Genomic DNA, 13,641 nt, shown 5'->3' with positions numbered 1-13,641 from the left:
TGTCAGTAATTGTATGTTTTTAAAAACCATCAATAATTTTGTCAATAAATTTGTCAGTAAAATGGACCTCAATTTTTCTGTCAAATCTGATGAAATCAATTGGAAGTAAGTGAGAAGAAGAGAAGAAAAAGAAAAATTGGAGGAGAAGGAGGACGAGTAGAAAGAGGAGATGGTGACGAGGAACAATGACAAAAACGACGATGACAACCGTGGAAGAAGAGAAGAGAAGGAGGAGGATGATGACAATGAAGAGAAAGATTATGAAGAAAAGGGAGAGGAGAAAGTGTCGATGACGGTGATGGCAAACACAACGATGAAGGATGGGGAGGAGAAGAAAGAAGAAAGAAGAAATAAAAAAGGAAAAAGAAAAGAAGAGGAAGATGAAGACCAAATTACAATATTTATTGACGAATTATTGATGATCAAACTTATCGGTAATTATTGACAAATATTTTGATAGATAAATATAGATTGATTTTGATTGTCAATAATTATTGACAAATCTTTGGACATTGATAATTATCTATGGATTTTCCTACTTCTCGGTAAATTTTTTTCACGAACATTTTATCAGCAAATTTTGATAATCGGAAAACCATCCATAATTTTGATTCACCGAAACATTTGAGTAATTACTGATCGACTAATTTCATTTTTTTCTAAAGTAATATATATATATATATATATATATATATATATATATAATTGATTTTGGTACTACTTTAAATTGAAATTCTAAATTCATGCTATGCATTAATTAAAGATTGTTAAAATTTTAATTATTAAAGAGTACGTAGAAGATTACTTAAAAAATTGTACTTAACTTTGTTAACTATTCATAACAGAACATTTGAAAATGTTTTCTGACCGTATTATTTTTAGGAGATATTATAATAATAGTACTAGTTGTTATGAAATCAAAGTTGTTGCTGTGTCTAAATCTGTGTGATATATATCTGTGAAATATTATATTTACGTAATATCTATGAACTTCTTGCTGAGCTGGGCTTCTGTTTTGAAAATGTTCGAGCCCCATCATTCTGAATTCTTTTCCGTATATAGACAAAAATTACGTACATTATGAAGAAAAACGTACAAAAGTTTACTATTCAGAGCACCTTTCCACTACTCTGCCACCCATAGAATAAGAGAATAGACCATAGAATCAACAAAAACACGTCATTCTTCAAAACCTATTTCTATGAAGAGTTGAATCATGACCTAAAGAGATGCAAAAATGGCTCCTAATAGATACAAAATAAAAACCCATCGCCACAAAGAACATTGGTTCCGACAAACTCACTTAACATGGCCAATTGCGTTGTTCAAATACTAACATATATAGATTATATTATATATACCATACTAATGATTCAAATATAGTAACTAGTAATTAGCGATTAACTAATTAAAGCTATCTATAAATTCACACTCATGTTCTTATAATCAGTAACCAAGATACAAAGTAGCTGCATAATGAAGAACACAGTGCTAGCTTTTGTTCTTCTCTTTGCCTTAAGCTTACAAGTTCCACTACTCAGAGCAACTGATGCACCAGCAGAGGCAGTAGTTGACATGTCAGGGAAAAAACTCCAAGTTGGTGAGAGTTACTTCATTGTTCCAGCTATGAGAACCTTCACAAGATGTGGAAAGTTCGAATGTTTGAATGCTGAAGGCCTTTCACTTGCCAACATTGGTGAGTCATGCCCTCTTGATGTTGTGGTTGTGCAAAGATCTCTGGGCTTGCCACTGTCATTTTCACCCCTTGACGCCAATGAAGGTGTTGTTCTTGAGTCCACTGATTTGAACATCATCTTCTCCACTGATCGTACCAGTTGTGATGAGTATTCTCTGGTGTGGAAATTGAACCACTTTGGTGGCTCTAAAAGTGGTTTGTGACCACCGGTGGCTCTAAGGGGAACCCTGGTAGGAAAACCATACGTAACTGGTTCAAAATCGAGAAGTGTGATGGTGCTTATAAAATTGTTTATTGTCCCAGTGTGTGCCTTTCTTCCAAGCACTTGTGCGAGGATGTTGGTGTGTTTGTGGACGAGAATGGCAATAGGCGTTTGGCTCTGAGCGATGTTCCATTCAAAGTTAAGTTCCACCTTGCAAAATCAAATTAAGCTCAGTAAATAAATCACAGACAATAAATGTGTTTAGTTTCTTTATAGCATTCAAGTTCATTCAGTACTTATTAGGTTTCTTCATATTAGATTCGCATGCATGTTATCGTTGTTCAGTTTGTTTCAGGTTTGTAACTGTACTGTATGTCCCATCGGCTCATCGGTAGAACAACAGCGATGGACCTTCTAACCTCGAGGGCCCATCGGTTCATCGGTAGAACAACAGCGATGGACCTTCTGACCTCGAGGGCCCATCGGCTCATCGGTAGAACAACAGCGATGGACCTTCTAACCTCGAGGGCCCATCGGCTCATCGGTAGAACAACAGCGATGGACCTTCTAACCTCGAGGGCCCATCGGTTCATCGGTAGAACAACAGCGATGGACCTTCTGACCTCGAGGGCCCATCGGCTCATCGGTAGAACAACAGCGATGGACCTTCTAACCTCGAGGGCCCATCGGTTCATCGGTAGAACAACAGCGATGGACCTTCTAACCTCGAGGGCCCATCGGTTCATCGGTAAAACAGCAGCGACGGACCTTCTTAAGCACCTGTCGGTTGATCGGTAAAATACAGATTGTTAGCTTGTTGGAAACATAACGTTATCAACCCAGCCAAGCGGCCATCGGTCGCACGGTTAAATAACTTAAGTCAATAATTATCGGTTAAACGGGTCACTAATCTTCATTAAGGGGTCATTGGGCCGTGATTAAGAAACCCTAATTACAGGCCCATGTCGAAAGCTATAAATAGGGCCCAAAGGTAGGTTGGTAAGGACATTAATTCCGCATTTATTACAGTTGATATTCTGACATACCGATCGGCCCATTCTGATTTAAGCATCGGAGTACTTTAGACAGGTACCCCGATCGTCATCCCAACCGATCGAGCTAAGGAGTGGATTTCGCTGAAGTTACTGGAGAGGAGAAGGATAACGCGAAGTGGAGAGGAGAAGGATAACGCGAAGTGGAGAGATTCTTTTAGTAGGCTCTTGGTCCCTTACCCGAAACATTTTGGCGCCCACCGTGGGGCCGAGCAGTCTCCTTTGAGAATATACCCATATGGTGACCACGAGGAACCGAAACAGCAACATGGACGGAGGAAGATTGGCAGATGATCAAGCGGATACTAGGGAAATGATACGGGCGATGCAGCAGAGGATGGATGAGATGCAAAGGAACTATGAAGTGCAGATGCAGATTCTACGAGAGGAGAATGCCATCCTGAGGCAGAAGGATGAGGGGATCCCGTCGACGCCTACCGTACCCGACCCAAACAGGTTAAGTCGTGTCCAGCAGCACAGGGACGCCGAACGGGTAGAGAGCCGCCTCCCCCCTACAGGACATGAGCAGTCACAACCAGCTCGGATTGAAAGGACACAGGCTTCAAGGGGGAATCCGTCACACACGGTTGCGAAGAGCTCAGGAGCAAACAACGGGGGCCGACCATCGCGCCAACCGATCCCCGCGTCGGGGTCTTCCCCCTTTACTTCGTATATTTTGGAGACGCCGTTACCGGAGAAGTGGAAAATGCCGACTTTTGACAAGTACGACGGCACGACCGACCCAGACAATCACATGCGGGTCTTCGTGCATCAGATGATGTTTCACGCCGTCAGCGACCCCATCTGGTGCCGAGTCTTCTCAACTTCGCTGACTGGGGAGGCGTTGGAGTGGTTCTCTGAGCTGTCGGCCGGTTGTATTGATTTGTTTGCCACTCTGAAGGCAAAGTTCGGCACATAGTTCGCGCCCCTGAAACCGGCCATTCTGACGGTCGACAATCTGGTGAACATCCGACAAGAAGATGGGGAGTCACTGCGGAGTTACCTTGATCGGTATAATCGAATGTCGGTCAAGATAAAGGGTCTCAGCGACGAGATTGCGCGACACCACTTCTCTTACGGACTCCAGCCGGGAGTTTTCGCGGATAAGATAAGCCGTAAGAAGCCGCAGACGATGGAGGAGATGAGGGAACGTGCGGCCAAATTCATACAGATGGAAGACATGCAGGAGTTTAGGGTGAAGAAGAGAGAGAAGGAGGATGCTGCACTCCCGAAGTCGATCGCTCCTAGACCGAGCAAACCCGTAGCCCGACCAACCGAGAGGAAGCCACCAAAGTTCACAACCTACACTCCTCTGGCTGTTCCCCGAGCCAGGATCCTTCAGGAGGCCTTCAGTGCCGATTCGCTCCCGACGATTAGGAAGAAGCCTCCACCACCCGATGCCGATGGGAGTAAACATTGCCAGTACCACCGGACAATCGGGCATACCACCGAAGAGTGCCACACGCTCCGCGACAAGATAGAAGAGCTCATTCGGCAGGGACACTTGAAGAGATACATTCGGCAAGATCGTCCCCCGCGGAGTCCGGAGAGGAACCCGAGCCCGATGAGAAGGGTCCCCCCAGCCCGAACGGAGAAGAAAAGAGGGCCCGAGCGCGAGAAACGAAGGAGAGGACCATCCCGCTCACATCGAAGTTCAAGAAGGAGCCGCAGTCGTAGCCAGGAGAGACCCCTGAGGGGTTATATCAACACCATCTCCGGAGGGTTCGCCGGAGGAGGGTCAAGTTCCGCGGCTCGAAAAAGACACGTTCGGGCGCTGAGGTCGGTTCATCTGGTCGAAAAGAAGATCCGCTCGATGCCTCCCATCACATTCACGGACGACGACTTCAAGGCGCTCGATCCTGATCACGATGACCCGATGGTCATCTCGATAGAGGTGGCCGAGTATGGGATCGGGAAGGTGTTGGTCGATCAGGGAAGCTCCGTCAACATTCTATACTGGAAGACTTTCCAGAGGATGAACCTCTCCGAGGACCTCATCGTACCGTACAATGAGCAGATAGTAGGTTTCTCGGGCGAACGAGTGGATACTAGGGGATATGTGGATCTTCGTACGAGGATCGGCTTGAGGAAGGACGACCGAGAGGTAAGGGTTAGATTCCTTTTGGTTGAAGCTAACACCTCTTACAATGTATTACTAGGGAGACCATGTTTGAACGCCTTCAGAGCGATTGTGTCTACCTTGCACCTAGCCATGAAGTTCCCATCGGACAAAGGAACAATTTGCACGGTGCACGCGGACCAGCAGGTCGCCCGGCAATGCTATGCCGCTGGATTGAGGATTACCCCACATAGCCGCCCGCGAAAACAACACCGATCGGAGGTAGCGATGACAGACCTAGACCCCCGAACGAACACAGAGGATCGGTTGCAACCAGAAGGAGAGACCAAGGAGATCCTGATCGGGAGCCAACCAGGACAGATCACGAAGATGGGGGGAGCTTTGAGCGTTGAAGACGAAGACCTCCTCAAGACGGTGATCTTAGAGAACAAAGATCTCTTTGCATGGTCGAGCGCAGACATGCCGGGCGTCCATCCAGATGTGATGTCCCACAAATTAGCCACCTTCCGGGAAGCTCGCCCGGTCGCTCAGAAGAAAAGAAAGATGGGAGAAGAGAGGAGGAAGGCGGTCGAGGAAGAGGTGAGAAAGCTAGAAGGGGCTGGATTCATCAGGGAGATTAAGTATACCACATGGCTGGCGAACGTGGTCATGGTGAAGAAAACGAGCGGGAAATGGAGGATGTGCACGGACTTCACCGACCTCAACAAAGCCTGTCCGAAGGACGCATACCCGTTGCCCAGTATCGACCGGCTGGTGGATGGAGCCTCTGGACACAATTACTTGAGCTTCCTGGATGCATACTCTGGGTACAACCAGATTCCCATGTATGGCCCAGATAGATCCAAAACGGCGTTCATAACAGATCGAGCAAACTTCTGCTACGAGGTCATGCCGTTCGGTCTGAAGAACGCGGGGGCTACCTATCAGAGGTTGATGGATCGGGTCTTCCGCAGGCAGATCGGTCGGTCCATGGAGGTGTATGTGGACGACATGGTCGTGAAGTCGCAGACTGTCGAAGATCATGTACGCGACCTTGGCGAGGTCTTCCACCAGGTGCGCAAGTATAACATGCGTCTCAACCCAGAGAAGTGTGTCTTTGGGGTGCCAGCGGGGAAATTTCTGGGCTTCATGCTGACCGCCCGAGGCATAGAGGCGAATCCAGACAAGTGCGCTGCTATCGTTGAAATGAGAAGTCCGAAAAACTTGAAGGAGGTTCAGCGGTTGATGGGGCGGCTAACTTCTCTGGCACGTTTTCTACCTAGACTGACAGAGAAGGTTAGGCCGATCCTGAAGATCATGAAGAAGCAGACTACGGAGAAGTGGGATGATCAGTGCGAGGCGGCGTTTCAGCAGATAAAGGAGATGATCAGCAGTCCACCGATAATGAGCCGACCGGTAGAAGGACTGCCTCTGCAGTTATACCTGTCGGTATCAGACGACACGATCAGTGCGGCCCTAATACAAGAAGTCCCGAAACAGAGACCTGTTTATTTCATCAGCCGAGTTCTGCAGAGTGCAGAAACGAGGTATCAGCTGATAGAGAAGATAGCCTTGGCACTATTAACGGCCGCACATCGGTTGCGACAGTACTTCCAGAGTCACCAGGTGATCGTCCGAACCGATCATCCCATAGCCAAGATACTCCGTAAGCCCGACTTAGCTGGTAGAATGATCGCCTGGTCGGTTGAGTTATCCGAATTCGGTCTCAAGTACGAACCTAGAGGATCTGTCAAAGGACAGCATTTGGCCGACTTCGCAGCCGAACTCCACGGACTGATCCCTTCGTCCGAGCAAACGTGGATTCTCTTCGTCGACGGATCGTCGGACAAACGAAATGCTGGAGCAGGAATCGTCGTTGAAGGACCGAACGGCTTCACGGTCGAGCACTCCTTGCAGTTCAAGTTTAAAGCCTCAAATAACCAGGCAGAGTATGAAGCGTTGATCGCCGCGTTAAGACTAGCAAAAGACTTGGGCGCGACGAAGTTGAAGTGTAACACTGATTCGAAGCTCGTGGTCGGGCAGGTACAGGGTGAATATCAGGTTAAGGATGATTTGCTACTTCAGTACTATCACAAGGCTGTTGAAGCCATGAAAGAATTCGAAGAGGTTACCATCCATCACATCCCCCGAGCGGAGAACGCCAGAGCCGATAGGTTATCTAAGCTGGCAGACAGAAAGGAGAAGGGCCAATTGAAGACAATCATCAGGCAAACCCTGATGAAACCTTCAGCGGGAGAATGTGCGGCGGCGGATCGGTCAGCCGATTGGACTGGCGAGGTGCGAGAACTCTTAAAGCGATGCGAGGTCGGAGAAGAGATCAGACCAACGGAGAGAAGGCGAGCACTCCGGTTTGTCATTATCAGAGAAGATCTATACAAGAGAGGTTTCACGGCGCCGCTCCTCAAGTGCCTATCGGCAGACGAAGCGGGGTATGTCATGAACGAAATCCATAACGGCATCTGTGGAATGCACACCGGTCGAAGGACGATGAAAGCAAGGATACTCCGAGCGGGATATTTTTGGCCGACCATGGAACAGGACTGCGAAGCCATGATACGCAAGTGCGAAGGATGTCAAGCCCATGGAAATGATATGAAGAGGGCCCCGACCGAGTTACATAGCTTAACAGCTCCATGGCCGTTCGCTCAATGGGGAATGGACATCGTCGGACCCTTCCCAGTCGGCCGAGCGCAGAAGAAATTCATACTTGTGGCAGTGGACTATTTCACGAAGTGGGTAGAAGCAGAGGCATTAGCTAACATAACCGCCCGGCAGGTCCACTCCTTCGTCTGGCGCAACATCATATGCCGTTTCGGCCTCCCTCACACGATAATCACCGACAACGGCCGTCAGTTCATCGACAAAAAATTGAGGGACTTCTATAGGCAAGTAGGAATAAGACACGTTACCAGCTCGGTCGAGCATCCCCAAACCAATGGCCAGGCTGAGGCCATGAATAAAGTTATAGTGGCTGAGTTGAAGAAAAGGTTGGGAAAGGCCAAAGGAGCATGGGTTGACGAGCTGCCACAAGTCCTTTGGGCCTATCGATGCACGCCGCACGGGACAACCGGGGAATCTCCCTTCAACCTGACGTATGGAACAGACGCCATGTTGCCAGTCGAAGTGGGAGAGCCGACTCTTCGGCGGTAGATGCAAGACCTCGAGGTGAATTGTGGACGACTACGCGAAGAATTAGACTGGACGGCCGAGCGACGAGAACGAGCAGCCGTGCGAGCCGAGGCGTGCAGGAGAATGGTGGCAAGAAGGTATAACGCAAAGGTCAAACCGAGAAGCTTCGTCAGAGGGGACTTAGTTTGGAGAAAAACCAATGACGCGCGAAAGAAGTCGATCCAGGGAAAGTTAGCGCCAAACTGGGAGGGCCCATTCCGAGTAACCGACAGCCTGCAGAACGGAGCCTATCGGCTGGAGCATTTGAGCGGTAAAGAAATACCCAACACATGGAACGCGTCACACCTCAAAATGTATTACAGTTAATTATGAATAAAATGAGCGTTTCATGCAACTCCATCTAACAATCTGACCGACGGGGCTCCCTACGGGACCCAAGCAGAGCCTGACCGATCAAGACAGGGACTTCCAAGAGGAAGTCCCGCTCTGTCAGCACCGATCCTAGCGATCTAATTACCCTACGGGTAAACGAGTGACACGAGCTGTCTTGGTCGATCGGGGTATAACACCAACGATCTCAAAAAACAAATTGAACGCGCAAAGGTCAAGATAACAAGAGTTTAACGAATGAGCGTCGGTCATTCGGTCAGTTCCATATTAAGCGCGATCAAATAGAATTAACAAGTTAAACAATTACACGGCCGATCGCCAACGCGGGGACACAACAACAGTACGGCCGGTCGCCAACGTGAAGCAATAAACGAACGAAAGCAGGAAAAAGCTAGCAGATGAAATAACAAGGGAGCTAAAAATTTATACAAGAGTTTGTCAAAAAATAACCTAATAACCGAGCGAACGCGATCCATCGAATGATCGATCGGGGTCGATCGGTTATGCCAAAATATACAAGTAAAAATAAAAAAAAAAAATCATTCTGCAGGAGGGTTATTGACCTCGTCCAGCCGGTCGAACACCCTCTCAACCTTCCCATCCACCACCCCCATATGCACGTCGAACCGGTCGGGAGAGCAGTTATAATAGAAGACGGCTAGATCGACGGCACTCTGGAATCCCGCCTCGTATTGAGCAAATACCTGCTCGTCTGCCACTCCCAGCTCGGCCTCTAGGTCCTTCGCTTTCTTCTGCCAATCCGAAGCCGAACCGGCGGCGGCCATATGCTCCAGCGTCAGATCGTCGAAGCGTCGCTGGAGTTTGCATAATTCTTTGGCGGCTTCACCTGCCTTTGCTTGCTCCGCCTTTGCGCGGTCGTCGGCAGCCTTGAGCAGTCCAGCACACTTGGCATGCTCAGCCTTGATGCCGTTCAGCCGATCGAACTGCGTCTTCAAGTCGGCCGCCGATGCCTTCACCTCGTTCAGCTCGGCCTTAGCCGCAACGAGCTCCTTCTCCAAGTTCTCTATCCTGCTCCGGTCGAGGCGAGGAAACTTGGAGTATAAAGCAGCAAGCCTAAGGGCTAGCTCCCCGGCGGTCCGAATGGCTTCCTCTTCCGATAAATCCTTCAGGGCGTCCGTCACTCAGGGACCCAACTGGAGGGAAACCTCTTCGTCAAGGCGGACATCACCGCCGAGGAAAGCGCCAGCGAGGGAACCAGATGTCTCCCCTCCCTTCTGTCTCTTAGAAGGCCGACCGGTGGGGGAGTCGCCCTTCTTTGATTTCTTGCCCTTGTCCGCAGCAGCAGCAGCAGCGGCGCCAGAGCCAGGGGGCTTCACAATAAAACGAGGCCGTGAGACGGCACCCGAAGCGCCAGCGGGAGCAGTGGCAGCCGGAACTCGACCGGTCGCAGGGGCTGCAGGGACGGTCTGAAGGGGCACCACCTCCTCCACGGGGTCCTCTCCCCGTCGGCGAGTCTTAGCGCGGGCCAAAAATTCGGCACTAGGAGCGGTCGTCCGAGCCATTATATCTGTAAAACAGCAAAGTAAATAAGTTAACTGCGGTCGCTTTAACGATCGGTAATACCAGAACAACTAACCGTAAACCGCCCTCGATAAGTCCGGGGAACGGAGGCATTGGATCAGCGGCCGCGGGGGGATCTTGTCGGGCAGGGTCTTGAGGACGGTTAGGTCAGCCCGCTCGGCCGGGATCAGCCGCTCTTCAGCCCATGCATCCGTGGGAGGTGGGAACGCTGTCCAGTACAGCGGAAATCTAGGGCGATCCTGCTCGTCAAAGATATACCTCCTCCCCTTGCGGGGAATCGCGACCTTAAAAAATCTGGTCTTGAAACCCTTGTAGGAGGCAAGGTAGAGGGTGAGCAAACTCTTGTTCGCCCCGAGGAACGAAACCCAACCCTTAGACGCCGTCGGTCGAGTCTTATAGAAATGAAGGAACAGAGGCATGGTTGGTGTCAGGCCGGCCGCCCGGCATAGGTTGTCGAACGCCTGCATAGACGCCCATGCGTTCGGATGAATCTGCGTCGGTGCACACTGGATCTGGCGGAGGACTGCCATCTGCCAATCGGCAAACGGCACGGTTAAGCCCAGATCATGGAAAAGGCAGGCGTACACATAGAAGAAGTCTAGCTTCGCCTCTCCCTTCCCATGGCACACTCTCTCGTTGCCGGCACATATCTTGACCCGAAGGTGTCTATCCTCTACTTCCTCGCTGAATATCCTGGTCCGCTCGACCAGATCCCCCAGGTCGTTGCCCCATCGGAACCTTGTCGCGAGTGTGCGCGGCTCATAGGGAGCCCAGTCGTATCCCGATATTTCTGGCAGATTGGCCTCGTCCCCCTCGTCGCCAACGTCGATCCCTATGATGTCCCCGCTCTCGTCAGAACTAGCGACCTGCTCCGCCGCCTCCACGACCGGTGGCTCGGCCTCAGAACTGCCACTTAGGAGAATTGGGGAACTTGTTGCGCCCGACACTCCCCCGAGCGAAGTTCCTGACTCAGACGACTCAAACAGGGCGGAAACCGACCCAGCGCCCCCAGACCACCTGACCGCTCCACCCGACAGACCCTCTGAACCCGATGCGCTAGAAGACATTTTTACCTGCAGATAGAAGAAAACGATCGGAAGCTCGGCTAGAAAGAGAAAGGAAAGCGTGAAAATAACGACAACCACACAAACCTATTTATAGGGGGGACCATATGACACGTGGCGGCCCCGGAACCCTACGATCATGTTCAGATCGACGGTCCATGCTTCGCGACGCTTCAAATCGTAACTGTCAGGCACGATCCACGAGGCAATGTAACCGTTGAGAAACGCCGGCGGTCAATCGGCACCACAGTCTTGGTAAAACCTCCTCGCTTCATTTCCATCGCTCGAGGCTGGGGGGGCTTGTGTACTGTATGTCCCATCGGCTCATCGGTAGAACAACAGCGATGGACCTTCTAACCTCGAGGGCCCATCGGTTCATCGGTAGAACAACAGCGATGGACCTTCTGACCTCGAGGGCCCATCGGCTCATCGGTAGAACAACAGCGATGGACCTTCTAACCTCGAGGGCCCATCGGTTCATCGGTAGAACAACAGCGATGGACCTTCTAACCTCGAGGGCCCATCGGTTCATCGGTAGAACAACAGCGATGGACCTTCTGACCTCGAGGGCCCATCGGCTCATCGGTAGAACAACAGCGATGGACCTTCTAACCTCGAGGGCCCATCGGTTCATCGGTAGAACAACAGCGATGGACCTTCTGACCTCGAGGGCCTATCGGCTCATCGGTAGAATAACAGCGATGGACCTTCTAACCTCGAGGGCCCATCGGTTCATCGGTAAAACAACAGCGACGGACCTTCTTAAGCACCTGTCGGTTGATCGGTAAAATACAGATTGTTAGCTTGTTGGAAACATAACGTTATCAACCCAGCCAAGCGGCCATCGGTCGCACGGTTAAATAACTTAAGTCAATAATTATCGGTTAAACGGGTCACTAATCTTCATTAAGGGGTCATTGGGCCGTGATTAAGAAACCCTAATTACAGGCCCATGTCGAAAGCTATAAATAGGGCCCAAAGGTAGGTTGGTAAGGACATTAATTCCGCATTTATTACAGTTGATATTCTGACATACCGATCGGCCCATTCTGATTTAAGCATCGGAGTACTTTAGACAGGTACCCCGATCGTCATCCCAACCGATCGAGCTAAGGAGTGGATTTCGCTGAAGTTACTGGAGAGGAGAAGGATAACGCGAAGTGGAGAGGAGAAGGATAACGCGAAGTGGAGAGATTCTTTTAGTAGACTCTTGGTCCCTTACCCGAAACAGTAACAATGGTTTCTGAAATAGACAAATAATGTGGATAGTTATTAATTTTGATGCTACGATCATATGATGCATCCATATTTCAATTTGTATTATGTATTTGTATATTCATATATAATATTTTAAAATATTTTACTGATATTTATTAGGGAAATATCTAGTTTATAAAATATCTTTGATGATAATAATTTATAGTGCTCTTCATTTATTTTTCAGAAAGGAATCTAATTCATGGATCATTATGATGAACACAAGTATTCACTCTGAATTTTCAATGGAAAGAGCTTTGATTGAACTTAACTTTGAAGGGAAAATCACTGAGTGCCAGACGCATTCTATTATTCTCATCCACAAACACTCCAAGATCTTTGCACGGATGGTGGCAAGAGGGGCACACACTGGGACAATAAACAAGCTTATAAGCATCCTCGTACTTCAGAATCTTGAACCAGTTCAGAATTGTGTGCTGATTTGGGGTTCCGACAACACCACCAGTGGTCACATATGTCTGACCGACAGAGGCATCAAAGTCATCAAGCCTCCACACAGTGGAATGGTGCGGACATCTTTCATCAGCATCGGAGAAAAAAATGTTCAAATCAGTGGAGACACGAATGACACCCTTTTTAGTGTCGAAAGGTAACAACCTCAGTGGTAGACCTTCATTGGCTTTCTCCACTACAACATCGAGAGGACATGATTCATCATCAACGCTGCCAAGTGCAAGGCCTCCACCAGTGAAACAGCTAACAAAGCCGCATATGGTGAAGGGCACAGCAGGGATGATATGGTAATTTGCATCAGCTCTCAGTTTCTTGCCTTTTGTATCAATCACTGCCTCATGAACAGCTTCACCAGCTCCAAGTAATGCTTCTGAGATCAAGCCAAAGAAGACGAGAAATGCTACGTGCTTCATCTTCATCGTTTGTGTTTCGGTAATGAATGGAAGAAATGGAAAGTAAGAAGCATCAATTTATAACACTATTATACTTGTATGTTCATGTTCCTTATCCGTGGATGTATAAAACATGCATATATCTTTGGTCAAAGATTTTTCTGACCAATGATTATTGTTGGCTAACATAGTTTATTGTGATTGTGTTTCCATTTAAGAACTCAGAGTTCAATAGATTCACGCGTCCATAGTTTTATTTTTGTTCATATATATTATCACTCATATTTTATGAAGTTTTTAAGAATCTAAACTTCTTATCTGTCATTATATATATATATATATATATATATATATATATATATA

General features: G+C 48.6%; 2 protein-coding genes and 1 pseudogene across 2 annotated transcripts; 2 read left to right on the top strand and 1 right to left on the bottom strand.

The window, feature by feature from the left end:
• Positions 1 to 1,464: 1,464 nt before the first annotated feature.
• On the top strand, positions 1,465 to 2,247 carry LOC114180331 (annotated as a pseudogene).
• A 1,724-nt stretch (positions 2,248 to 3,971) lies between these two features.
• Positions 3,972 to 8,180, top strand: LOC114182042. The gene has a single exon (XM_028068785.1). The coding sequence runs from the start codon at positions 3,972 to 3,974 to the stop codon at positions 8,178 to 8,180; it is 4,209 nt and encodes a 1,402-aa protein (XP_027924586.1).
• A 4,405-nt stretch (positions 8,181 to 12,585) lies between these two features.
• LOC114182704 (kunitz trypsin inhibitor 2-like) lies at positions 12,586 to 13,353 on the bottom strand. The gene has a single exon (XM_028069630.1). The coding sequence runs from the start codon at positions 13,303 to 13,305 to the stop codon at positions 12,655 to 12,657; it is 651 nt and encodes a 216-aa protein (XP_027925431.1). The 5' UTR covers positions 13,306 to 13,353; the 3' UTR covers positions 12,586 to 12,654.
• Positions 13,354 to 13,641: the final 288 nt, after the last annotated feature.

The sequence above is a fragment of the Vigna unguiculata genome, chromosome 4, assembly GCF_004118075.2.
Source record: "Vigna unguiculata cultivar IT97K-499-35 chromosome 4, ASM411807v1, whole genome shotgun sequence".
NCBI classification, from domain to species: domain Eukaryota; kingdom Viridiplantae; phylum Streptophyta; class Magnoliopsida; order Fabales; family Fabaceae; genus Vigna; species Vigna unguiculata.
Note: the sequence above shows the minus strand (reverse complement) of the source record. Positions and strands in the feature narration are given on the sequence as shown.